At 39.1% G+C, this 27,101-nt stretch overlaps 2 protein-coding genes across 2 annotated transcripts; one reads left to right on the top strand and one right to left on the bottom strand.

Moving 5' to 3' along the window:
* Positions 1 to 455: 455 nt before the first annotated feature.
* Positions 456 to 18,721, top strand: RPF1 (ribosome production factor 1 homolog). Its single transcript, XM_079778297.1, has 9 exons — positions 456 to 690; positions 2,456 to 2,512; positions 4,420 to 4,500; positions 13,350 to 13,445; positions 14,031 to 14,184; positions 16,300 to 16,382; positions 16,776 to 16,957; positions 17,145 to 17,271; positions 17,805 to 18,721. The coding sequence occupies exons 1-9, from the start codon at positions 475 to 477 to the stop codon at positions 17,844 to 17,846; spliced, it is 1,038 nt and encodes a 345-aa protein (XP_079634423.1). The 5' UTR covers positions 456 to 474; the 3' UTR covers positions 17,847 to 18,721.
* A 228-nt stretch (positions 18,722 to 18,949) lies between these two features.
* On the bottom strand, positions 18,950 to 26,538 carry GNG5 (G protein subunit gamma 5). Its single transcript, XM_079778298.1, has 3 exons — positions 26,322 to 26,538; positions 22,114 to 22,256; positions 18,950 to 19,175 (listed from the first exon to the last, which is right to left on the bottom strand). Exons 1-2 carry the CDS (start codon positions 26,400 to 26,402, stop codon positions 22,131 to 22,133), a joined length of 207 nt encoding a protein of 68 aa, XP_079634424.1. The 5' UTR covers positions 26,403 to 26,538; the 3' UTR covers positions 18,950 to 19,175; positions 22,114 to 22,130.
* Positions 26,539 to 27,101: the final 563 nt, after the last annotated feature.

The following is a 27,101-nucleotide window of genomic DNA, read 5'->3' as shown; positions in this document are numbered from 1 at the left end:
ACAGGATCATGCTCCAACCAACTGAGCTACGTTCACAGCCAGAGACTATGATTTCCTATTTAAAAGCTGCAACATGCCCTTCTACCCTTCATCTTCTTTATCCTGTTCTATTTTTTTTTCCACACCGTGTATTACTTACTTTATAGCTCACCACATTATATGTCTGTAAGCTCATTTTAAATCTCTCTAGTAGAATGTAAATTCTCTACCGAAAAGGTTTTGTTTTAATGTTTTGAGGGCTTGAACATAGAAAACTTTCAATAAAGAATTCCACGAATTCATCATGCCACTGTCCATACAGCTTGGCAACCCCATTAACTTTTCTCAAACCTAAATTTCAACACCTTCTTAAAAGTTTAAAGCTCCCCCGGCATTCTGTATTTTTGAGACCTTTCCGCCCCGGAAGTAAAAGCCTAAGAGGGTCGGAGGAGGAAGCTATTTCCGCTTCCGTACAGACGCCAAGGAGCAAACACCATGGAGAAGACGGGCGGCAGCCGAAAGAAAGGCCTGAAGCGCAAGAGCGCTGCCCAAGAACCTCAGGAGGCTGCAGTCGTTGAGGATGGGGCGACGGAAAGCGGGGGCCAAGCCCCGAAGGCGCCTGCCTTCCCTCCAGGCTTCAGCATTTCGGAGATTAAGAACAAACAGCGGCGACACTTAATGTTCACGCGGTGGAAACAGCAGCAGCGGAAGGTAGGGGAGGGCGGAGGCGGCCCGGCGCATGCGCAGTGCCCTTTGCGCGCGGGAGATGGCGGCGTGGGTGGGCGTGTTGCACTTGCGTGGTCTCCCCCGCCTGGGTTCTCCAGCTGTGATTTACCCCGAGGGTTGGGCGGGGCGTTTTCTGTCCCGGTCCCCTCGTCCTGCTTTTAGCCGGAGCGGGCCGGTTTCCCTTTTTTACCAGCTCCTTGCTAGGGTTCGTGGCTGAGAATGAAAGCCAGAAACCCTGCTCTCCCACTAGTGAAAATTACTCACTCCTGACCTGGGATGCAAAAGTCTCCCTCTCCGCTTGGTCCCGGCCATCTTCAGCTCCGGTTCGTTAATACCTAAAATCTAATAAGGCAATGCATAAATTCAAAGTGATGCTTCTCTGATTACTGCAGCAACTCTTACTGAAATTAGTACTGTAAAGTTTCTAGTAATTTTATTACTTTTTTATTTTGATATTTCCTCTTTTTTTTCTTAAATCTTTATTGTTGGAAGTATTACATATGTCCCCTTCCATCCCCCCCTCCCCATTGACCACTTCTAGCCCGCCCTCCCCCTCCCCCCTCCCCCCTCCCCCCCACCCTACCCCACCCAGGCTTTCACCATCCTATAGTCATACAAGTTCTTTGATCTTTTCCCACACACCCACCCTCCCCTGGCTTTCCTCTGAGATTTCAGTCTGTTCCATGCTTCTATGTCTCTGGATCTATTTTGTTCATCAGTTTATTTTATTCATTAGATTCCACATATGAGTCAGATCATTTGATACTTGTCTTTCTCTGACTGGCTTATTTCGATTAGCATCATATTCACCAGTTCCCTCCATACAGCTTTATCCTCATACTGTTCTGTGAAGTAAACAAGTATGAGATAAGCCAAATAAAGCCTAAGGTCACAGTGCTCATTTATGGTTAAATTTCAGTTGAAAGCAACCGTTTGCTTATTCTTGCACATCATAAAAGTTCACACACATAATATTCTTTTTATGTGCCTACCTCCTCTTATTGGATTTTTTGAAGCCCTGGACTGAGTCTTAAGTGCTAACGTTCTATTGGTGTACATAGAAGGAGCATCTAAACCATTGTGGTGTGGGAGAAGGGTATTCTAGAAGACTTTTGAGACCTGATAGATCGAGGGTTAGTAAATCCTGGGGGGAGGGGGGAAATATTTTCTATTGTGAGTTAAGAATTCTGTTCAGAAATCTCCAAAAGATACACATTCACAATACAAACAATCTTAACTTGCAAATACTTAAGTTTAAAAAAAATATTTTGATTATAAAATATATGGATAGCTAATGATACTTTTATTGGAAGCATCCTGAAAACAAATCTCCCGTTCCCATTTATTTTTAGTACTTTCCTAGAGAAACAACCAGCATAGCCATGTTTTTCTGTAGGATGCAACTTGTCAGAAATGCAGGGGGAAAAAACAGCAAAAATTTGTTAAGTATACATTGTGCATGTTCACGTAATTTGAGATTTTACAGTAAAAGATAAAGTTGGTGAAATTTTAAATTTTCAAAGTTGGTCAACTTAGATTTTGTTTAAGAAGCAAAATTATTGTTACAGAAATCATATTGATTGTTCAGCTCACTTGTTTTACAGTAACTTAGGTATGAAAATCTATGTCAACATTTTAATAAATTAGGAAGATTACTCAGTGTAAGTATTCTTAAGCATTAGTAATTTGTAGTTTCAATGTGTTTGTGATCTAACTAATGATCTCATTCTTTTTTTCTTAAACCCTTTAGGAAAAGTTGGCAGCTAAGAAAAAACTTAAAAAAGAGAGAGAGGCTCTTGGTGACAAGGTAAAGAAAATTTGTAGCCATCTGTTTTCTATCTTAAGAAGGAATGCTTCCTGATATTTATGTTGAATGACTTTCTTTTAAAATTTATTATGAAATATTTCAAATGTATAAAAACAATATAGCAAACTCCTTTTTACCCTTTACTCCGCTTAAGAAATAATGCATTAGCAAATAATGTTCCAAGTCCCTTGTGTGTTTCTGATTGCTTTTTCGCCAGAGGTAACCACTCAACGAAATTGCTGTTTATTGTTCCCATGCACTTCTTTATTACTTTCTCTATGTATGTGTTCCCAAACAAGCACAATGGTGATGTTTTGAATGTTTTGAAAATTTTAACATAAATGTTATGCATATTTTGACTTGCTTATTTTACTTTATGTGTTTGAGAAGTAGAGACATACACATCTCCTTGACTTTGGGAATGGGGGAAGCTCCCTAATTTAGAGCTGGAGATCTTGAGATATGAAACAAAGGTTCTTTGTCAGACAAACCCTCTTCTGTTAAAAGGACTGGGTGAATAAGAATGAGAGCTGTCACATGATAGGAATCTGTGAAGAGTGAGAAGGGGGAATGGAAGGAAGATGATATGCCTGGATGGGTTATAGCAAAGAAGAGAGCAGAAATACTGCATCAAGAAGCATTTGGCTATTTTTTGTGATATTGATAGTAAGTGAAATCTTTCTCTTGAAATTTTTAAAAAGAACTACTAAATACTTCCACATTATTGCACAGCTAAGTTATTTTCATTTCATTTATAGTTTGTTCTAGGTTATAATTTATACTTGCAAATTTTTAAAAATGTACAACTCTTTTCCTTTCCCATCTCTTAAGATGAGGTAATAAGAGAAGACTTTTTGAAGGATAAGTGTTTTTGAAGAAGGGAAAAATATAAAGGCTGAAACATTCTGCTTTTTCATGCATTCTCTTAATAGTATTAGGTTAAATAACATGAAATTGCCAATATTAGACTCTTCTAACCTGCAAAATTCTATCAAGCAGTATTAGTCTCTTTTTAGCTCTCAATAATCAATTCCAGCAAATTAATATGCTAATCACCATTTGAAAATATCACCATTCTGTTTTTTTGTACTGAAAGATGACTTCTTAGAAATGCCTCCTTCAAAAAAATGATTTAAAACTTAATATTTGCTTCATAGAATAATAAAAATAAAATCCTAAATGGGTCATCAACTCATGCTTCTATCTCTGCTAGTGTACATATACTTTGAATTCATTTTAGTGTATGTTTACAGTTCTGTATTCCTGATCCATACCATTTCATTTACACAGTTTTTGATCTAAGCTGAGTATGCATGATTCTAATGGTATTCCATTTATGTTGTTGGACCTTTGTCCTATCCGCTGTTCATTTCTATTAATGATAGTGATACTACATCTTTCTTTGTGTAAATTGCTCCCCCCTTTCATTCCTTACCATAAATCCCCATTCTAGAATTAGTAGTTCAGCGGATAGATTTGTAGCTTTTGTTATATATTTCTGAATAGCTTTTTTGAAATATTGGGACAAAGCTACATGTATATGTACTTTTGTAATTTTTTTTTCATTTTGTTTGATAACTTTTATTTTTAGTGGGTAGTTATTTTAACCATTATTTTTCTCCCGCTACTTCTGTCTGGTTTTAAGCTATTTCGTCCAATATTGGCAATTCTTTTAGTACAAGTGTGTTTCTGCTCAGAGAATTAAAAAGCCTTTTACTCAATATTGTTGTTAGGATTGATGTAGCAGTGGGTTGAAATGAGGAACAGATTGTGTTTTGGATTGTTTATAAATTTCTGTTATTCTTCCCAACTGTAATGAAAAATTATTTATGTAAAAATGCTGTTACAACTTAATCTTTTTTTATTTAGGCTCCACCAAAGCCTTAATCTTGTTTTCTTTTATTTAGGCTCCACCAAAGCCTATACCCAAGACCATTGACAACCAGCGAGTATATGATGAAACCACAGTAGATCCTAATGATGAAGAGGTAACATTAAAAGTCTTAAATAAATTTGGATGGCCACACTTGATAAATTATCTTTTCATCTGTTGACGTTTAATTTAAATGACTGGCTGATGAATTCGTATAATGGACTGATTCAGCTATAATGTTGGCATATTATCTTACTTGCTATAGATTGTTTAATAATGAAATTTCCCAGTAATTGTATAGAAAGAGGCAGTAATTTATTTTCTAGAAATCTATTATGTTTTACTTTTTGTCATTTAATCTCTGTATAATACTTTTTTTATATATCATTTGATATATAAAGTATTTCTCACTGTAGAATTTTGTAGAACCTGTTAAATATTTTGATAATTAAGGATAGTATTTTATGGTATTTTTTGTGTCCTTATAAAACCTCTTGGTTTTAAAAAATCTACTTTTCACATTTTTCCTTTAAAAAATTTGTTGTATAGTCAGAGAATCAACGTTTTTAAAATGTATATATTTTTAAAATTTTGTTATGTTTGCTTTTAAACAATGCTTTTATATGTCTCCTCATATAGTCATTCATTTAGTCAGTCAGTCTCCCACCAAATGTTTTATTTATTTCCTACTATGTATTGGGATTTGTTTTAGGGACTTGGGATCAATCAATGCAAACACCCTCATCCGTATACATACAAAATTTCTGCCCATCCAGAGCTTATATTCCAGGAGGAGAGACAAACAGTGAACATAATAAAATAAGTAAGTTGTGATAAGTTATCAGATGATAGGTTACTAGAGTTAACAAATAGGGTAAAGGAGATTCAGGACTAACTCGAGTAGAGTTTATATATATAGGAGTTTGTATATGTGTATACATTTTATTTATTTGTTACGTAATTTCAGACTTAATAAGAAAAATAGGAGTTTGTATATTTCCTTCATCCAGATTTCCTAAATGTTAAATTGTACCATACTTGGCTTTCATTTATATTCTTTTTTAAATGCTTGAGAGTAAGTGGCAGACATGAAGCCTCTTTGCTCCTAAATACTTTTAGAATGTTTTACCTAATAACCAAGTGTATTTTTTAAATAAGCACAGCATAGAGTTATCAAAATCAGATAATTAATATTGATATACAGTATTGTCCATAATTTGTACAGCTTATCCAAATGTTACCAGTTGTCCCAATGATGTCATTTTTAGCAAAAGAAAAATCCAAGCTCATGCATTTTATTCTATTATAATGACTCTTTAACCTCCATTAATTTGGAACAGTTCCTCAGACATTCTTTGCTTTTAATGACATTGACATGTTTGAAGAGTACAGATCAGGTAGTGTTGTAGAATGTCGCTAAAAATGATTTGGAGGTTTGCTCACGAATACTACAAATGTGATGTTATGTTCTTTTCAGTGCCTCTTATCAGGACTCGTGTATTAGTGATTTTCCCATTACTGGTTATGTTAACTTTCATCACTTTTTATTAAAATGCCTACCAAGTTTCTCCTGTTATAACTACAATTTTTCCCTTTGTAATTAATTAACAAGTACTTTCAGATTATATAAATAAATGTTACTCTTCAAACTTTGAATCAAGATTTTGCAATTACAAATAATTTTTTCCAGTCTGATAGGTGAGAAATTATATCTCAATGTAGTTTTAACTTGCTGTTCTCTTGTTAAAAATGAGGTTGAACATATTTTCTTTTTTTTTAAATACGTTTTTATTGACTTCAGAGAGAAGACGAGGGAGAGATAGAAAACTTTAATGATGAGAGGGAATCATTGATCGGTTGCCTCCTGCACGGCCCCTATTGGGTATGGAGCCCACAAATGGGCATGTGCCCTGACTGGGAATGGAACTGTGACCTCCTGGTTCATGGGTCAACACTCAACCACTGAGCCACACTGGCCAGGCTGAACATACTTTTTTTCCTTTCTTTCTTTATAATCAATTATTTGTTCATGTTGGTTTGAGTTGCAGTTTCATATACAGCAGTCAGGGTAAGCCCGGGGTCGGCAAACTGCGGCTTGCGAGCTACATGCAGCTCTTTGGCCCCTTGAGTGTGGCTCTTCTACAAAATACCATGGCCTGGGCAAGTCTGTTTTGAAGAAGTGGCATTAGAAGTTTTAAGTTTAAAAAATCTGGCTCTCAAAAGAAATTTCAATCGTTGTACTGTTGATATTTGGCTCTGTTGACTAATGAGTTTGCCGGCCACTGGGGTAGGCTTCATTGAGGTAACTTTTAGCAAAGTCTTGAAGAATATGAAGAGATTAGCCATCTTTGGGTGAAAAGTACTTCAGGATGGGGAAACAGCCTATGCAAAAGCTGTAAAGCAGGAGCATGCTTAGTATGTTTTTGAAGAAAAGCAAAGAAGCTAGCATGCTGAAATTAAGTGAGCAATGGCAGGGAGAGTTGTAGAAGGGGTGATAGGAAAGTATGGGGAAAGGGAAAGCCAGGTCAGTGACTTTGTTGGCTGTGAGGACTTTGGCTTTTATATTTATTGAAATGAGGAACCATTGGATGGTTTTGAACAGAATGATGTGATTAGACTTTTTTAAAAAAAATACATTTTTATTGATTTCAGAGAGAAAGGGAGAGGGAGAGAGCATTAGAAACATCAGTGATGAGAGAGAATTATTGATTAGCTGCCTCCTGCACACCCCCTAACTGGAGATTGAGCCTGAAACTGGGGCATGTGCCCTTGACCGGAATCAAACCCTGGTCCCTTCAGTCTGCAGGCCAAAGCTCTATCCACCAAGCCAAACCAGCTAGGGCTACTGTTTGCTGTACTGATATAAATTAAAGTGGTAAACATATTATGTAGGAAGCTGCTACTAACGTAATCTAGGAAAGATGGTGATGACGACTTGGAACTTGGTGGTTACATTTAGTGTTGAGAATTGATCTGATTCTGACGTGTGCTTTTTTTTTTCTGGGTATGTTTTGAAATTAGAGCTATTAGAATTTCTTGATAAATTGGTTATGGGGTGTCAGAGAAAAAGGATTCAACAGTGGTATTGAGGTTTTAGCCTGCAGTTAGAAGGATGGCATTGTCATGAAAGAGGTCTTGGCTGGAGATATATTGGGGATCTTAGGCATATTGAGGTTACATATATTAGTATGTAAAAGTTTCCCTAAATATTTACCCAGAGGAGAATTTGTTTGGTTATGGGGATGTGTAAATGTTGAACTTTATATGATAGCGCCAAAATGTTTTTGCAAAATAGTGATGGTATCAATTTTCACTTTTATATATGAGAGCAATGTTCTGGTCATCCACATTCTGGCCAGTGCCTGTTATATTCAGACTAGTGATAAAGGGCTAACAACTCATTTTGGTTTGAGTTTGCATTTCCCTGATTCCTAATGTGACTGAGCATCTTTTTGTGTATGTACTGTGATTTTGGTAGAGATATGCCAGCTTATGTCTTTTGCTCAGTTTTCTCTCCTATAGTGTATTTTACTGATTTGTAGAACTTCTCTTTATAATTTGGATTCTAATTCTTCCTTTGTTGCAGCTATTTTCCAATTTGTGACTTCTCTTTTTACTTTATCTATGATATCTTTTGATAAGCAAAAGTCCTTAATATGGTTGTGTGCTGTGCCAGCACAACCAAGGGTTCGGCAAGCCTGAGGGAGGGCAGTGAAGGATGAAGAAAGAGACAGACAAGAGAGTAAGTTGAGTCTAGGTGGATCTTCTGTGCCTGGCTGAGGCCATAGAACAGATCCAGACTGCAAAGCTGATGTTTTATTTATAGTCAGGGGCAAACAAGGTAATTTACAATGTTCTTATAAGTTTCACTTGTTTTGGCAGCACTTGCTGCCCCTCCCACAGCCCATTAGCTACCCAGGAAAGATCTAGGGAGCAGTCACAAGATCAAGCTTAATTATGCTTAGAGGACTGTGCCCTCTAAGCTGGGACTTGTTTGTGACTTTGCCAGCAGGTCAGTCCAAGGCTTAACCCTATAACCGCTTCCTACATAGTTGGGTGTTCAATTTTTTAATAGTTATGGATTTGTCATATTTAAATCTTTATCTATCCTGGGATCGTATGCTTTTATATTTTTTTCTAAAAGAATTTCCCTGACCTGGTGGCTCGATTGGTTGAAGCATCGTCCTATCACCAAGAGGTTGCAGGTTCAATTCCCAGTCAGGACACATACCTAGATTGTGGTTCAATTCCCAGTCAGAGTACAAACAGGAGGCATCCAGTAAATTGCTTGTCTCCATTTTGTTTAGTGCTTTTTCTGGAGGTTTTTGTTTTGTTTTTATTTTTTGTTTTGGTGTATTTTTTTTTTTTTTCTGTTCTTTCATTTGGGACAGGTTTCTTTGTCTCCTCATTTTGGCAGTCTCCCTGTGTTTGTCTCTCTGTATTATGGAAAGCTGCTACATCCCCAGGCTTGGTAGAGCAGCCTTATGAAGTAGGTGTACTATAGAGTCCAGTGGCACAGCTTCCCCCGTCACCTAAGCTAGGCACTCCAGGTGTACCATACCCCACTCCACTCCCCCCCAATGAGAGGGCTTTACCCCCACGTTGATCAGCTGCAAGGACTGGCTGCAACCACCAACCACCTTGGAGGATCAGCTGTGCAGGGGCTCTGTGCCCACTGTGTCCATCCCTTGTGTGTGTAGCTTGTGGAGGTAGTTGTGAAGCTGTCCACTGGGTGCTCTGGCTGTGGGGCTTCTCAGGAGGTGCAGAACAAGGTCAGCTGCCGCCTGCGTTCTTCACGGAACCACCAAGTGTGAGCTACAAAGCAATCAGCAGATGGCTGCTGCTTGTGCTGGGTTAGGAGGTGTCCAGGCAAGGCCACGCTGCGAACTAAGGCCAACTGCTGCTAGTGCTGGCCTGGGGTCACTTAGTGAGAGGTATCAGGTATTCTAAGGCTGGATACTGCTTGAGAGATTTTAAGAAAGTCTGAAGCATGTGACAAGACAGGCCATTCATATGGATAAGCCACTGGAAACAGCTTGGGTGGGCTCATAAATTGGGTGGAGTAGAGTCTTAGGGAATCACCAGGGCAGTGAATAGTGTTAGCCAGGTTGATGGAGACTCAGATATGGTGCCATTCTGCCAGCTCTGTGTGTGATTGTTGGAGGGGGGTGGGGGGGCGGCGTGTATCTCAGGAAAGGAACAGTGGCCTCTTCCAGCACTTTTGTCTGGCAGAAAACTGCCCCAGCTCTCTCCCTGATGCCGGACAATTCAGTTCCCCTTTTTCCCTGGTTCCTTTCAAGTTGCTGCCCCAGAGCTGGAGCTCAGAGGGAGTGATTCCAAGTAAGTTCATGCATGGGCCCTTTAAGAGGAACTATCTGGGACTCCAGCAGCCCTTCTTCTCATTCAGCCACAATCCTTGCTGGGTTTTACAGCTGGGAGTTATGGGGACTTCTCTTTGTGCCACTAGAACCCTGGGATGAGGGCCCTGGTGTGGGGCTGGGACCCCTTGCTCCTCAGTGGGGTGCCACTGGAGCTGAGATATTCCTCCTGATTTTTATCGACCACACATTGTGGAAGCAGTCTGTTCTGCGTGTCTACTCCTCTTACCAGGCTCAATGTGGCTTCTTAAATCCCTAGTTGTAGGATTTCCATTCAGCTAGATTTCAGGTGATTCTGAATGATGGTGTTCTGTAGTTTAATTGTAATTTTGATGTGGTTGTGGGAGGATTCGAGTTTTTATTTACGGCCGCATTTACCTTCCCACCATGTTGACCTGTATCAGTTCTTCACTTTCTTAATTGTTTAGCTTCATTGTAAGACTCTCCTTCCCACCCCTACCCTCAAATCCCATTCTTCAGGAGTGTTCTTCCTGGTGTTTTGATCTTCTGTATAAAATTTTAAATTGCACTAATAAGATCAGTTGGGAGGGGTGGGCTCTATAAATACAGCTTTATCAGGTTTTCTTTACTGAAAATGCCTTCTAATAACTTTCATAATTTATATAAGTTTTACACATATTGTTATAGCTATTCCTGGTTACATTATGTTTTTTTCTTATTGTAAGACACATCTCTGAACGACATTTTATTTGCTGATTTATAAAAATGCAATTGATTTTTAATAGTGATTTTTTAAAGCAGTTGTTTAATTGTCTGAATATTGTTTTCATTTCATGTTTAGAGAAATCATTTCTGCAAATAAGTTTTTCTTACTTTCAATCCATTAACAGTTTTGTTTCTTTTCAAATGTCTTATTTTTCTTCCTTACTGCTTCCTTTTTTAATAAACAAATATTTTTGGTGTGCTATTTTATTCTTCTTGATCTTTTTTTAATGGTTGCTTTAGGAATTACAACATGCACTTTTAATTTATCACACTATACTTCAAGTAAATACTGACACAATTCTGGCAAAATATAGCAAATTTATACCCGTATAGCTTACTTTCCTCCACTATTATTCGTACTGTTATCAAATATACTACTTCTGTTTTGGTTGTATACTTTGTGTTGTGATTACTGCTTTGAACTATTTTTTAAAGCAATTAAATGTGTCTACACACACACACACTGTTATGTGTTTACCTTCATGCTTACCATTTCTTATTTCCTTCCTCTGGATTTGAGTTTCCATCTAGTGTCATTTTCTTTCATCTTGTACGATTATCTTAAATCTTTGTTCTTTATAGCAAATCTAATAGCAAATTATCTCCTTTCTCATTTATCTGAAAATGTGCTTATTTTACCTTCATTTAAAAAATATATATATTTTTTTTATTGATTTCAGAGAGGAAGGGAGAGGGAGAGAAAGAATCATTGATTGGCTGCCTCCTACGCGCCCCACAATGGGGATGGAGCCCAAAACCCAGGCATGTGCCCTGACTGGGAATGGAACTGATTAGGAATGGAACTATGACCTCCTGATTTATAGGTCGACACTCAACCATTGAGCCAGGCTAGCTGGGGTTACCTTCATTTTTTTAAAGACATTTTTTTAGGATGTAGAATTCCCCTGTACAGGATTTATTTTCTGTTATTTAAAATTTTTCTGTGATTTGGCTTTTAGCAGTTTGACGCTAATGTGTTCAGATATTGTTCTTTTAATCCTACTTGTAGTTTGTTGAGCTTGGAGATCCAAGTTAGTTTTCCATCAAATTGGGGGAGTTTTCAGCCATTATTTCTTCAAATTTTTTTCTGCCCATTTCACACCTCTTTCTGGTTCTCTGTTTCTAACACGGTTGAAATGGTTAACATTGTCCTCCAAGTTTCTCCCACTTTGCTCCCTTTTCTGTGATTGATTTCTCTGTTCTTCAGATTGGGTATTTATTGATCTTTTTTAGTTCATTGATTTTTCTGCCATCTCAGATCTGCTAGTAAATCCATATTTTCCTTTAATTCTGTGAATGTATTTATTATAGCTGCTTTGAAATGTTGGTTAAATTCATTATTGGGCCCAGAGTGAATTTTTATTCACTGCTTTTTTCTGATTGTAAATCATATTTTCCTGTTTCTTTGCATATCTAATTTTTGGTTGAAAACTGGACATTTTATTGCAATAACTCTGGATTATTTTATTTCATTAGGGTTGTTGTTTTTTTTTTTGTTTTAGTAACTTGCCTAGAACTAAAATGTAGAATCTGTCTACCTGACAGTTGCACTATGTCTCTACCCAGTTTTGTTATTTTTACTGACTCTGTAGGGATTTCCGTGTGTTTGTGTGGCTTAATGGTCAGCCAATCATTTGGACAGAAGCTGAGACACCTTGAGCCACTAAGACAGACATAGCTTCTGCCAACTAAGCAGTGTTGGGTTGAGGAATGTTTCAGAGTTGCAGCCAGTTCTCAAGTCTCCTTAGCCTATCATGTGTGCTGGATTCTCACTCAGGTCTCTTCAGATCTTTGGAGAGATTATGTCTGTCTCTCTATGGCTCTTTCACTTCCAGAACTCTCCTTTAAATGTATGGCTACTTTAAATTCCCACACCTTTCCTGAGGTGGACCTGCAATCTTGGACTGGCAAAGCTAGGGTTTTCACAGACATACCCTAAATTGAGCCCACCACCTCTAGATTCAAGATTTCTGGTTCTTGCCTACCATCAAACCTAAGGTTCCTGTTTTCACTGACCAAGTTAATGGGGGAAAGAATAGCTCTAGGAAGATTCCTGATACTCTTGGCTACCACTGTAGCAATTTTTCAAGGATAAACAGGTTTCAGTTTGTGCCCTGAAATTGTTTTTGACAACTTACTCCAGCTTTATAATTTTACTAGAGGCCCAGTGCACAAAATTCGTGCACTGGGGGAGGAGGGGGGCTCCCCTCAGCCCAGCCTGCACCCTCTCCAATACAGGACATCCCTCTCACAATCCTGGATTGCTGGCTCCTAATCGCTCACCTGCCTGCCTGGTCACCCCTAACTGCCTCCCCGCCGCCAGCCTGATCGCCCCTCACTGCCTCTGCGTGCTGGCCTGATCGCCCCTAACTGCCCCCCCTGCCAGCCTGGTTGCCACCAACTGCACCTCCTCCACCAGCCTGGTTTTCCCTAACTGCCCCCCCCCCCTTGCTGGCCTGGTCACCCCCAACTGTCCCCCTCTGCTGGCCTGGTTGCCCCCAACTGCCTCCCCCCCCTCCCCCGCCGGCCTGGTTGCCCCTCATGGCCCCCCCCACCAGCCTGGTCGCCCCATGCAGCCTGCTTTTTCAGTCATTTGGTTGTCCTTCACTAACCCCCTGTCGTAGGCAGCCATCTTGTGAGGGCGTGAGGGTTAATTTGTATATTACTTCTTTATTATGTAGGATTCTACAAAGAGGAAATCCCCAACTTCTTCATGTTCCCATTAATGTAAGTCCCTTCTAGGCCTTCTTTAAATACCCTATCAGCTAGGTAGTCACTGTCATAGAATCCTTCTAGAACTATTAAAATTTTGGCCCAGGAGAGTATTTGATGTAAAATGTACTTGTTTTTCTGTTCTTAGGTTGCTTATGATGAAGCTACAGATGAATTTGCTTCTTATTTCAACAGACAAACTTCTCCCAAGATTCTCATTACAACATCAGATAGACCTCATGGGGTAATAAATACATTAATTAGTATAGTTCTTGAATTCCTAATTTTCTTTTATTACTTTGACTATTTAAAGGAACTCTGTTCAGAAGAGTTAATTAGAGATTGCCTGATGCCTGTGAATAAGCTAAATAAAATGTAATATTGTTAATACAATGTAGGTTTTCTAAGCCTGATTCTTCAGGATAAGGTTTTTCAACCTCAGCATTGTTAACATTTGGGGATGTATAATTCTTTGTTATGGGGGTTGTCCTGATCATTATAGGATGCTTAATTGCATCCTTAGCCTCTATCCACTAGATACCACCAGTACCAGCCATCCCCAACACCCAGTCATAATCACCAAAAAATGTTTCCAGACATTGCCAAAGGTTCCCTGGTGGAACAGAATCACCCCCAATTGAGAACCACTGCTTTAGGATGATCAGCCTTTGGTAAAGGATTGAACTGTTCGGATTTCACTCTTGTCCTAGTGTTAGTCTCTATTATAACATTGTCTTATAATAATCATCATGCCTTTCCTGATAAATATATATCACATAAGATTTTTATTCTTTTCATTTTTGAGGATTTTTGTTATTTTGTTTTACAGAGAACAGTACGACTCTGTGAACAGCTTTCCACAGTTATACCAAACTCACATGTTTACTACAGAAGAGGACTGGCTCTGAAAAGAATTATTCCACAGTGCATCTCGAGAGATTTCACAGATCTGATCGTTATTAATGAAGATCGTAAAACACCAAGTATCCTTTGTTTTTTAAGGAAGGGCTTCTATTTTGCATGGTTGATGTTAGATATTAGCAGTAACATAAACTTTTTGTACAGGAATTAATAAGTTCAGTTTGAATTTTGTAGTTTGCTTCTGACACAAACCACATTTAGTAAGAATATTCTAGAAAGGATTCAAGCCCTGATTTAATTTGCAAGAAATGACTTACGTCTTAACCCCCTTATAAGATTTGATTAATTTTTTCAATGTGCAAATGATAGAGAAATACTTTTGACTGTGCATCATGAAGTTGAACCTGTGGTAAATCTTTGAAAAGAAGAATTCAAACATTTACTGATAATCTGCTATGTGGTAGGCACTAGTATCTGTCAGAAACAGATCTTTCAAGAGCTGATGGATTAGATGAGAAGGCATTTACGTGACTATAACTCAAGTGATAAATGCTATAGTAACAGTGAGAACTGAGTTTTAGATCTTAATTTTGACTATGTAAAATGAGGTGGCATTTGAATTGGGCATTATTGGATGAGTAAACTATTGAAGCTATTTGAAATAGCATGAGTTAAAGAAAAAAAATGTGTATGGTGTGTAAGAGATTGTATCGCTGCCTATCAGGAAACACCATGAGGAGACAGGTTAGAAAGATAGCTTAGAACCACATTGAGTGTCAGACCGATGTTTTATTCTGTAGTTGAGGCTGATGAGAGTGGCTTGAAATTAGCTGTAGCTGTCAAGTATCAAGGTATCTAGTTTGTTTTTTTCACTTAGCATCTGAGGAACTGGTGCAAATAGTGACACAGCTAAGCCCCATAGCTTATTACTTGGTTTTATAACCAAGGCCTAAATCCAGGCTTGATTTACAGTCTGTAGTAGACGATGTACTTAAACTGTTGGAGAGGTCAGACCAACCAGGCTACTGTTTTAATAATCTAGGTGGGAAATCTCAAAGACATCAACTAAGACAGTAACAGTAAGGGAGAGATGTAGAAGTGAGGAACTTATGTAAACAGTAGGATTTAGTGGGAGAGGAGGAAATTTAAGATAACCATAGCTTCTACTCTGGATGAATGGGAGTGTTGATCCCATTATAAAGAGGACAGTATGTTTTATAAAACTAATATTATGTACAAATATTTGAAAGCAATCTGATTCTCATCTCCTTTTAAGGTTCAGCATTTCCAAGAATCAGGTTGTGCTATAACAGGAATAATGTATAGGTAGTAATCTTAATTTGCTGCATCCAGGACTTCTAAAGCCCTTGGGCTGCTAATCCTGCTAGGTAGGTATCTTGTATTTCATTTGTAGTTTAGAGTCTGTAGCACTATTAATTTTCTGTTCATGGCAGACAATCAGCAAATGGCTATTAATAACTTTAATTTGTGGTATAGTAATCCCAAGAAAGAGCTTGTTTCTATCAAGAAGAGAACTTTGGAGTCTCTGGTTTTGTGGGATGAATTCAAAGCTGGCAGCATATCCTAACCTTACAAACATAAAATGTATATACAAACATATAAAAGTGCATTTTTAGGGTTATAAGGCCTCTAACATGCAGGTAAACTTAATTCTATTTACAGTGCTATAGTTACTCTAGAATCCATTCCTGTCTTATCATTCCTGCTAGAGTAGTGGACATTAGTTGCTTCACATACTTTAGTTCAGGAGTCCTCAAACTTTTTAAACAGGGGGCCAGTTCACTGTCCCTTAGACCGTTGGAGGGCTGGACTATAGTTTAAAAAAAACTATGAACAAATTCCTATGCACACTGCACATATCTTATTTTGAAGTAAAACAAAACGGCAAAAACGCCCGAATGTGGCCCATGGGCCGTAGTTTGAGGACGCCTGCTTTAGTTGAATGCTCAAAACACCCTGTAGAAGGGGTTGATGAGGTATTTATCATATTGTGAAAAGAGAAAAGGTAGGACAATAGGTTAATCCATTTTTCTGAAAGATTTATGTTGATTTATATGTCTTGAGATTGAGGCTTGGTAAGAAAATCTCCATTAACCCAGAGGAATGCATGCACCCACCTATTCACCTAGCTACAGATTTTAGGAGCCTTTGAGGATCAGTTATTTAAACAATTCAAGATATATTCGAGTTCAATATGTTCTTAGCTTTGTGAACAGATGGATTAATTCTGAGTCACTTGCCAAATGGACCAACTGCTCATTTTAAAATGAGCAGTGTTCGTCTGCGTAAAGAAATTAAGGTAAGTTTTAGGCATTTCTCGATTGGCATTGGTCCCCTCCTAGTTTTTGCTTTTAAGCAGACAAACTTAAACAGCTGCTTGATTTTAATAATTGCATTTGCTATCCTGATTAAAGCAATAGTTTTATCTACTGGCAGGTTTCTTGTGAGACTGTCATAATTGAGTTATGGCAGACAGGCAATAGCTCTCATTACTGTGAAATGTTAACTTTCCCAGAACTTCCTTTTTGGTGCCTTTACAGCTTATAAAATACTTTTAGATACATCTTACTTCATGGGTGTAGTAAGCCATCTGTGGTTGTTATTGAGATAAATTTCTCATATTTGTCATGGGAATTATAAAACTTAAAATTGCAATGATATAGTTTTGCTAATAAACTTGTGACTTTTCTAGAGAAGAGGCAAGGACCCCACAGAACACGTACCTGAAATAATTCTGAATAATTTTACAACACGGCTGGGTCATTCTGTTGGACGAATGTTTGCATCTCTATTTCCCCATAATCCTCAGTTTATTGGAAGGCAGGTTGCCACATTCCACAATCAACGCGATTATATCTTCTTCAGATTTCACAGGTGAGGAAGGTACCTTAACTCCTTGGACTTTTAATCATGAAATACCTTTTCAAGATAAACCTGTTTTCTAATGTATTTTGACAGGTATTATAGATGAGAAATTCTTTTCAACCATCATAAACGTTAAAGAAGTAACAGTTGGGTTAATGCAGACTAATTTCCTCAACTTTTTTCTTTACCTTTGAAGATACATATTCAAGAGTGAAAAGAAAGTGGGAATTCAGGAACTTGGACCACGTTTTACCTTGAAATTAAGATCTCTTCAGAAAGGAACCTTTGATTCTAAATATGGTGAATATGAATGGGTCCATAAGGTATGTGCTTACTCTTTAAAAGCCATTTCGATGATTTTAAGTATGGAATGAGAAAGAAATCGTATACTCTTTAAGCTTTGGGTTGTTCTACCTCAAGTTACATGTCTTCCTCATGAGCTATAAGAACCATTCTCTGATGTGGTATTTGGGTCTGGTGATTAATCCTGGTTCATTTGAAGTATCCTAAATATTAATGGTTCTCAAAGTAGGACCAGAAAGAAGCATCACCTGGAAACTTTTAAGACGAAAAATTGTTGGGCCATAGATTTACTGAATTGGACCCAGCAACCTATTCATAAGCTTGTGTTACCCTGATTCGGGTGCATGCTTGAGAACTATTTTCTACCTAGTAAGTAGTATTTCACTTAAGTGCGATTTTTACTTTAAAATTGTGTATGTTTAACACACATCTATTGGAACTGTAATTTCCAACACCTTTTATATTAAACCTGAAGACTGATACTTCAGTGACAGTTTTTAGCAATTGTTACCCATAGATTGTGTGCTAACTTTGTTTACCCCCTAACTTTCAGCCCCGGGAAATGGATACAAATAGAAGAAAATTCCATTTATAAAATACTGAAGGAACAGTATTGGATTTTGCAGAACAGGCCTATCTTAAATGTGTAACAGAAGACTCTTCAAAATGGCATTTACTGATTTCATATACCTTCTTTCGTGTCTGGACAAATTACCGAGTGCCATGAATTACCACTCACTGTTTCTGTAGGAAATACAAATAAAAGTCATTTTGGTGCAAGTTTATGTTGCAATTTAATTTCCTGAAATTTAATTTTTATTTTTAGTAACTGAATAATTTAAGTTGGAATCAAGACTCAATCTAACTTTCCCAAATGCACTTTTTTAAAAAAATCTTTATTGCTGAAAGTATTACATGTCCTCTTTTTTTCCCCATTGACCCCTTCTAGGCCTCCTCCGCCCCTCTACCATGTACACTTTCATGGTACATGTGGGCTAGAGGAAAATACAGTGCTCAGTGGATACATTGTAACCAACCCACTGGTTTCCTACCAGACTCTTGGATCTGGCACAGAGTTTTTAACTCAGTTTTCTGAATGATTGGAGACCACGTGTCTGGGATGTTTTAACATTTCCTTAAGCCTTTCCGAAGGATAAAAATTTTTAAGCAAAATGGTTTACCAAGGACTTAAAGCAAAGTTGCAAATTATTGAAGCCAATCTTTGGTTCCTTTTTTCTTACTACATTATACATCATTATTCTGTACTGTAGTACTCCAGAAATTGTCTCAAGCTCTGAAGCTCTCAAGTTTTTCTTATATCTTCTAATGGAATTCTTACATCCAGTCTTTTCTCTACTGTCCTTATTAGGAGATAGGAGATAAAGTAAACAACTTAGGTGTAGTGGTAATAAACCCACAAAGGAGTTTATTAGAAATATTGATTACTAAAACAAAGCTAGCCCTGTAAATAACTCATATGAGTAGAAACTAGTATTAGCAACTTTCTTCTGACCCTTAAAAGAAGTGTGCAACTTACCTTTACTTTTCTAGCAGTGTTGCAAATGTATGGCATAAAGTTAGAAGAGTTGGTGGAACAAATGCTAAAAACAACCCATAATGATAATGGGAAAATTGCCATTTAATTTAGGTGTTCAAAACAAACTAATACATAGTGTATTACCAATAATTAAGCAAAAATACTTTTTATACTAAGTATTTTATTTGTATGCTGCTGCCAGTGTATATAAAATAATCATTCTTGTGAAATAGAAATTCATGAAAATTCAGAGAGGTAGATGTTAAGGACTGACAAAAGCAGAAGTTTGTATAGTATGGCACATGTTATAGGGTAAGCTTTTTGTACAGGCTTCTGATTTAGCTCTCTTTGAATATTCACCGGTTCAAGAAAAGTGGTTTAGAACACCTGAAATGGGAAGAAGAAAAAAAGTGAGTTAGGGTAATCAATGGATTAACAATAGCACTGCATTTTGTATTATTTTTACAGCATTCATCTGAATGTTAGTTTATAAAGTACTTTCAATTAAACTAAACCTAGTTTAAAAAAAAAAACGACACATCACAGGGTTTCTGGAGGAAAAACAGGATAGGAAATGACTGGTGTAAAATGTAGCATTCTCTTAATTTTCAAAACCACTCTGAAGTATATATCATTTACAGTTTATAATCAGACAAAGATTAACTTGCTAAGATCATTGCTAAAATACACTCTGTCTTAATTTAAAATGAACAGTAATATTGGGGAGAGCAGTTTGGTAATATCTACTAAGGTAGAAGGTGCAACCACACTTCTCTCTTTACCCAACTAAACCTATATACAGAGAGAAACATGTACATGGATACTATTTATAGTGATATTTTAAGAGCAAAGAACCGGAAATAGCCTACACTCAAGAGGACTGGATAAACTAAGGTTCATACACAATGAAATACTAGACAGCCAATTAAATGACTAAACAATCTACATGGAGATAAACCAAGAACTATATGTAGTAAAAATAAAAACATGGGCATACCAACTTCACGATGTTATCTATGTGGAAAGGTAGGAAAAATATATTTCTTTTTTAAAAATTAACAAGGTAAACTAATTCAGGATAGATACAAATTCATCTTTATACTTGAAAATTTGATATATTCCATGACGAAAATATTCAAAAGGCATAAACAATCAATGGTGAAAAAACAAAGTGTTTAACTTAACATTTGAATCAGTGCAAATTACAAAAAGAAGATAGTCAGAAAACAGCAAATAGGCTGGCAAGGGCTCAGCATCAAGTTCCAGGTGAAATAACAAATTTTAATAAAAAGACTAGTGTTAATAAAATTTAAATGTCATTCCTTATTGAATAATTTTACTTCTAGAAATGTACCTTAGAGAGGTAAAGTATATATAAGTATATAGATACCAACATATTCCCTTTGGTTAGCTTCAAATTTGGAAACTTCAATATTTAATGAAATAAAATTCGTATTTTTAAACAAACTACATACCATGATCCTCATTTTATTTATTTTTTGATTGATTTTGGAAAGGAAGAAGGGGGAAGAGAAACATTAATTTGTTGTCCCATTTATTTATGCATTCATTTTTGATTCTTGTATATGCCCTGGCTGGGGATTGAACCCACCACCTCTGGTGTATTGGGACAAATAATTTTTTTCTCTCTTAAAAGGAAATATCTTAACAATGATTATTTCTAGGTATACTGACCATGGTAATTTGTATATTCCTTAGACCAGCTGTTGATTAGTTACCTATGCTGTTGTTTTTTGATAAAAACCATATATTTTTAAATGCTCTAAGTATAAAGTTTCAACTGTGAATTCTCTGTACTCATGTCACTCACTGTGGGCCTAAGACCACTGGCAGTAGTACTAGTATAACCCAGAAGCTTGTAAGAAACACAGATTGTAGGACCTCACTCCAGACCCACTAAAATAGAATTTGCATTTTAACCAAGTGATTTATAGGTATATCAAATTTGACAAATGTTTTTACATCATTTTTCCTAGCCAAAAATGTTTCAAATCATAATATCCACAAAGCTGTTTCATTATACTGCCAGGATTAATAACCATTATCTTATTTTGAAACCTGGGTTATTATCCCAGCCATATTTAAATACTTATCTGTAGACTCCTGTGAAATGTAGACTATTAACTGCCAGTTAAGAGCCAGGCTTCTTAACAGTACTTTATATCATATGAAAATAAGCCATTTTGTAAGTGAATAGGAACAGAAGTTTAAAAAGGATCTTTAATAAACCATAAAAATATGTAATTGCAAAAACTGCCATGAAGAATTAATATTGCCAGAAGCAAGGTACTGCTTAATAGGAGCTAGACTGTTGAAAAGACTTACTTCAGTATGGAAAACCTATCTCTCAAAGGTGCTTTCCCCGAGCCTCCCCCCTCACTGCCCCCCCAACCCTGGTGTTTCCAAAAATCTTAACCAATCACTGTATTTACTGGAAACGTGTTATACTTATACAGACTTCCTGGATACTCCCAAATCTACAAAGCTTAATTAGGGAGGGCACAACTATGTAACATGGTATTTTGGGAAGCAGCTTCCTGGACTTTGAGGTGTTAGACTGTTTGTAAAGGGTGTGTGCCATACAGTTTTGTTTTTTTTTAAAGCACTATTAATTTAAGGTTGCTCCTCATAGGTCAATACTAGTGAGTACACACCCTGACTAAAGCACTATTAGCACCCTTGGGTTACATTTAAAATGTAACCACAGCATATTTTGGTCACATCTCTTTTGGACTAACATGGTTTTGCACATATTGACATTTGATCTTGAAGTCACAGATTAAAATTTAGAAGTTAGCTTATTCAATTGTCTCATTTTCTCTTGCATTCACGACTCCCAATTCTTTGCTATGTTGCCCTATAACTGAATTCTGTTAGAGTAAAAGCACCAGAATCAATCCAAATCAATTAATTGGTAGTACTTTAAAAGTCATCCCCATAAACATTCTATAAAGTTTAAAAACTAAATATTTGCTACATACACAAAAATTAGACTAGTGTTTAGGGACCTCAAAATACACCCTTAGGCCAATGCTATAAAGAGTAACAGGGCATGTCAATGTGATTTTCTAGTAACTCTCCTATATCCTCTTGTATGGTTATTAAATCATCTATTTAACCCTCTTTATGGTAAAATAGAAACAATTAGTCTTCATGACTACTAAATCAGTAAATTTCACCAACCCTCACAAAACAAGACTGGAAACTTGCAGTGCCAAACAAAAGTGCATAGAAGCAAACAAAAAGACTTAACTGGTTATTCCAGCTTCGTGTAGTTTTGTTGTTTTACTGTAAGGAAACTTACCTTCAAAATTCATTTTACTACAAAAAGGAACAAACTTTCTGGGGTCTGAAGGGATTGGTACTTGAAGATACTCCAGTCAGCAGGGGGTCATGTTGAGCATTCTGCAGACAGAATTGTTTCAAATCTGCAGCTGCCTGGGAAACCTATAGGTAACAAAGTGGGAGGGAATGGGAGGTGATTAAGAATGTTTTCAGAAAAAGTTTTCTCAAATCTTTCAAAATACCTGCAATAAACATTTCTTTTAACTCAAAAGATACATACTAATTGGAGGTTATCAGCCACATACTGAGCTCTTAAAGCAGGGTATGTAAATAAGACTAGTTTGTTTCATTTTGCTTATTAGAAGCATTATCAAATGATTTAGTACAAACAGCACAATTCCATTTATCTGTAAAGTATAGCACATCTTGCTAGTTTATTAATAAGCCGGTTGCTCAAGTGCAACCTTGAGGAGAAGCAGCATCTTTTTATTAAAAAGCAGTACCCAAAGCAGTACACGTGATAAGAGTTTACGCAAAAAGCATTGAAATTCTAGCAAACTATTACTTCACCTTAAAAGCAGTATTACTGGAAAAATGCTCCCACTGTGAATGAACATAAAGTTCTAAATCTAAACCATTCAATTCATTGTTTTGGTATCATGTATCACCAGCTGTTTAATGTTACCAAACTGGACAGTGACAGCTTTCTGCTCAGTGTCAGATGACTGAAAAGCTGATAGCAAACTTCAGTTAATTTTAACAACTTCACTGAGCAGCTTACCTGTAAGAAACTGTATTTGCCTTAAATGTGATTTTACTGTTGTTAATCCTCACCAGAGGCTATTTTTCCATTGATTTTTAGAGAAAGTGGAAAGGAGGGGGAGAGAGAGAAACATCTATGTGAGAAACATCGACTGGTTACCTTCCGCATGCACCCCATCCAGGCCCGGGAAAAAGCCTGCAACAGAGGTACATGCCCTTGACCATAATCAAACCCGGAACCCTTCAGTCCACAGGCCGATGCTCTATCCACCGAGCCAAACTGGCTAGCGCCTTAAATGTGATTTAATAATTTTCATGTACCGGTATATACAATGCCACCCAAATAGGACTTAAAGAACTTCTATGGCCGAAACCGGTTTGGCTCAGTGGATAGAGCGTCGGCCTGCGGACTCAAGGTCCCAGGTTCGATTCCGGTCAAGGGCAAGTACCTTGGTTTCGGGCACATCCCCAGTAGGGGGTGTGCAAGAGGCAGCTGATCGATATTTCTCTCTCATCGATGTTTCTAACTCTCTATCCCTCTCTCTTCCTCTCTGTAAAAAATCAATAAAATATATTTAAAAAAAAAAAAGAACTTCTATGGCTTTTTACTTTGTTTATAAGCTGTATCATTTAAACATCTACTATTTGTACATAATTTGGTAAGGTGATGCAGGATACAAAAACAATGAACTGAAAGGTTCAGGTGTAGAATATGGATCACTAAAAGATGCCCCAAATGAATAAAATATCCTAAGTCTTGAACTGAGGTTTAGGAAGATGGGAAAGATAATCATTTATTCTCAGTTTTAACTATCCTCAAGGAGGGTGAGTGCCGTAGTCCAAGTCCAGTCCAGCTGGGGTATTTGGCCTTTGAAAAGGAGGTTAGGAGTATCACAGATGCTCTCTATACCAAGAAAGCCTGCAGATTATTGCTGTACCTGATAAAAGTACATTAACCTAATAAAATGATCCATCATCCTGAGCTGAATCTAAACTCCGCTCTCAGAATCTATTTGTATGTTTGGCTTATACAACAGTCCAGGATAATGAGTTCCATAGGTTTATTTAGCAACTGTGTAAAGTAGTAGTTTTAAAATACCTGTACCAAGTACTTTGATAAATGGCCACTCTGCTCCCTCCAAAAAGGAGGTAGGTATAGAGCTAAAGTATTATTATTTTTCACATTCTTATAACTTGATTTCATTCACATCGACTAGCAACAAAAATACAGTCAAGTATCTGTTAATTTTTTGCCTAAGGTGTAGTAAGCTCCCACTTAACTCCCTTTCACAAACTTCTCAAGCACCACTAGGTCCCTGCTGTTATGGAGCTGACAGTTCAGAGAAAAAGCCAGATAAGGTGCTCTAAAGAAAAAAAAAAAAAGAGCGGTTTGTTAGATTGTGACATACAGAAAGGTGTCTCTGAGAAGGTGACGTTTAAACAAAACTCAATGCCCCAAAATCCAGCCAAATGACCACCAGTGTGAAACTGATCCGTGAGAATGCCAAGGAGTGGGGAAAAGAGGCAAAAGTTCTAAAGAACTCACAAGCTACTAGCCTCTATGGCGCTGTAATAATCACCAACCAGGAGGCTGAAATCCTATAATCCTGGCATAATTACTAGTGCCCTCTTTCACTCCCAAAGGCGTCCTGGGTTGGTAATCAAGTGTATGGTCCCCCTACATATGGGAGAATTTCTCAAGCATTTGTGACAATTTCTATCAACTGTATTCAAACAAAGGTTTAAACAGTAAACTTGTGCTAGCTTAAAAATATCACTGGTAAAAAGAAAGCATCTAGCATAGTCATGGATAAAAAAGATGCACAAGATGAAATCAAACTGACCACATTTTGCATCTAAAGAAAAGCTCATTTAGAGTCTCAAGGTTTGAATGCCACCCTCCTTCTGCCTAGCCCTACCATCAGACAAATTGAGAACTCTAAAACCAAGTCACTTGGAGGTGGCTTTAATGATTTCGACCAGAAGCCTCCTAAAGAATTAAGTATAGGATGCAGGCATCATGCTGGGGTTATTGAAGGGACCAAGGTTTTCATAATAAAGCCCTCGGAGTACTTTAGTCTGAGGACTTCATATCATTTTCTTTGGAGACTAGGGCTTAAGTACCCGCACGTAACACAACTTTCAACCAGCATTTTTTTCTTTCCTGGGCCATTCCCATGTATAATAAGGGCACACCTGACTGTCCACAAATACCACTGGGTAAGGTTAAGAATCTGGAGATTAGAGAAATGAATTCCAAACAGCAATGGAGTCCACAGCACTGACAGGACAGGGAGGGGAATCCCACACCAAGACTGATGGGAATTTCCCTTCCCTCCTGAGGTGAACACAACTAAGTTAGGTTCCTGACATTTCTACTTAAAGGAAATAGGCAAATGGGAGACCATCTTACTCCACAAAACATTTCCGGGAGAAGTAAAGACTACCCTGATGAATACAGAATCAAATCATCTTGGAAAATGGCTGCTTCTTTGGACAAAGTGAATGATTCATATTCTACTCTCGTTTCTTCTTTTAAGTACAAGGAGTGTTTCACATGTAAGATGATCTGTACCAGAAAGAAGCCAACCCACTTGGGATTTTAAAAATCTGGAGGAACTTGGAATAGCACTTGAATGTCAGGTTGTCACCCATCAACACATACAAAAGCCCCCTTCCGTCCCCCCGTGCCCCCAGCCCCACAATAAAATAGCCGAAGACAAGGTCGATGCTAACCAAATGCCAAAATAAGTAAGACTGGTCCACCCTAATCCCTTTCCACAGGCACGCGGACCTGGAGATCTCCCCAAGGTCAGATCGCCGCAAACGGTGCCAAATAGGCATGAAACGCACGCTCGGCACGAGATTGGTTAGACAGGGCACCAGCGGTGACCTACACACCGCGGACGGTTCAAAAACAAACATGTGGTTCACGTTAGGCAAGAATTCGTCCTCAAGTTCGGTGGATGGGAGGAGCTGGAGGTAAGAATCTTCTGCTCAAGGGAGTGGGTTTGGAAAGGTCCGACACGAAAACAAAAAATACGTCTGTTCTCAATCGACAATCGGATAAAGCCCCGCGGGGCGCCGAGAGGCGGAGGAGGCCGGTAGAGGGACGGGAAGGGCGCGGACCACGCGGAGGAGCAGCCGCGGGCCCGGCCAGCGCGGAGTCACCGCGCAGGGAGGGAGGGAGCGGGTGGAGGGAGTGGGGAGGGGGGGTCAGAATGCGGAACGCCGCGGCTCAGCCCGCCGCCGGCCCGCCTCGGGAAATCTTAGGGCGGAAGGGCGCGCCAACCGGACCCCCAACCCCAGCGCCCACTCACGCCGCTAAGTCTCTAACGTTCGCAGCTCCCGGGTCGCCAACGGCGTCCGGCGCGCACCCTCCGTCTGCCCGCCCCGGCCAGCTCGGCGGCGATCCCACCGCCACGTCCGCCTTCCCCTCCCCCTCGGCCGCCCGCCCCCACTCACCTTCACGCGGTTGAGCCCGGCTTCCAGCCGGAGCTGTTGAACCACTTTCTTCATAGCGGTGACGCTGGAGGAACCAGACATGGTGCACGGGAGTGCCGGGCAGACTGGTCGGTAGCGGGTCGCGGGTCCGCGGGGGCCAGACGGCGGGGCAGCGACGCGAGGGGCGGAGCTCGGAACTTTGTCTCCAAGTTTCCGGTTCTTCGCCCAGCGGCTCCGCCCTCGGCGCGCATGCGCGCCTCCTCCGCCGGCAGTTTCCGCGACACGCCCGGTGGGACGCGAAAGCTGGGAGGCGGAGACGGAGCGTGAGGGGCGGGGCGGGGCGGCGGGGGGGGCGTGGCCGCCGCGAGACGCAAGCGCAGACTGGGTCCGCCTCTCCTCTCCCTCGGGCCCCCGGGAGGCGGGTTTGGGAGGGATTAGGAAAGCGCGAGTCCTTGGCCGCGGAGACCCCAGAGGCGCTCCTGAGGAGACCGCGGAGTGGGAGCCGGACGCTTGAGGGAGTTTATCGAAGGCCTGGCGGCGGGGTGACCAGGAGGCTCCAGTTTTCCTGACGGAGTTGGCGGCAGAGGTTGAGGGAAGGAAAAGGGAGAGCCCTGCCGAGGTGTGGGAACTAGAAGTACCCGCTTTCTCACTGTCACCCCATCCCCACAGGGGCCTCTAAGTGATCCGAGTGTGTCCTGTGGGCGCGCTGTCCGCAGCCCGCGTCCCCACCGTGAGACCTTAAGGCCCAGAGGGCGTGGCGGGCGCGGTAACCGGCCGCGGGGGCCGCCGGGTGGCGGGCAG

The sequence above is a fragment of the Cnephaeus nilssonii genome (assembly GCF_951640355.1).
Source record: "Cnephaeus nilssonii genome assembly, chromosome: 7".
Lineage (NCBI taxonomy): Eukaryota > Metazoa > Chordata > Mammalia > Chiroptera > Vespertilionidae > Cnephaeus > Cnephaeus nilssonii.
Note: the sequence above shows the minus strand (reverse complement) of the source record. Positions and strands in the feature narration are given on the sequence as shown.

Excerpts from the sequence above, each read along its gene's own strand:
- RPF1 (XM_079778297.1), top strand. The coding sequence starts at position 475 with ATGGAGAAGACGGGCGGCAGCCGAAAGAAAGGCCTGAAGCGCAAGAGC. Across the intron at positions 13,446-14,030 it reads CATCAGATAGACCTCATGGG|AGAACAGTACGACTCTGTGA; the intron begins GTAATAAATACA and ends TTTGTTTTACAG. Across the intron at positions 16,383-16,775 it reads GTCTGCGTAAAGAAATTAAG|AGAAGAGGCAAGGACCCCAC; the intron begins GTAAGTTTTAGG and ends TGACTTTTCTAG.
- GNG5 (XM_079778298.1), bottom strand. The coding sequence starts at position 26,402 with ATGTCTGGTTCCTCCAGCGTCACCGCTATGAAGAAAGTGGTTCAACAG. Across the intron at positions 22,257-26,321 it reads CCGGGCTCAACCGCGTGAAG|GTTTCCCAGGCAGCTGCAGA; the intron begins GTGAGTGGGGGC and ends TGTTACCTATAG.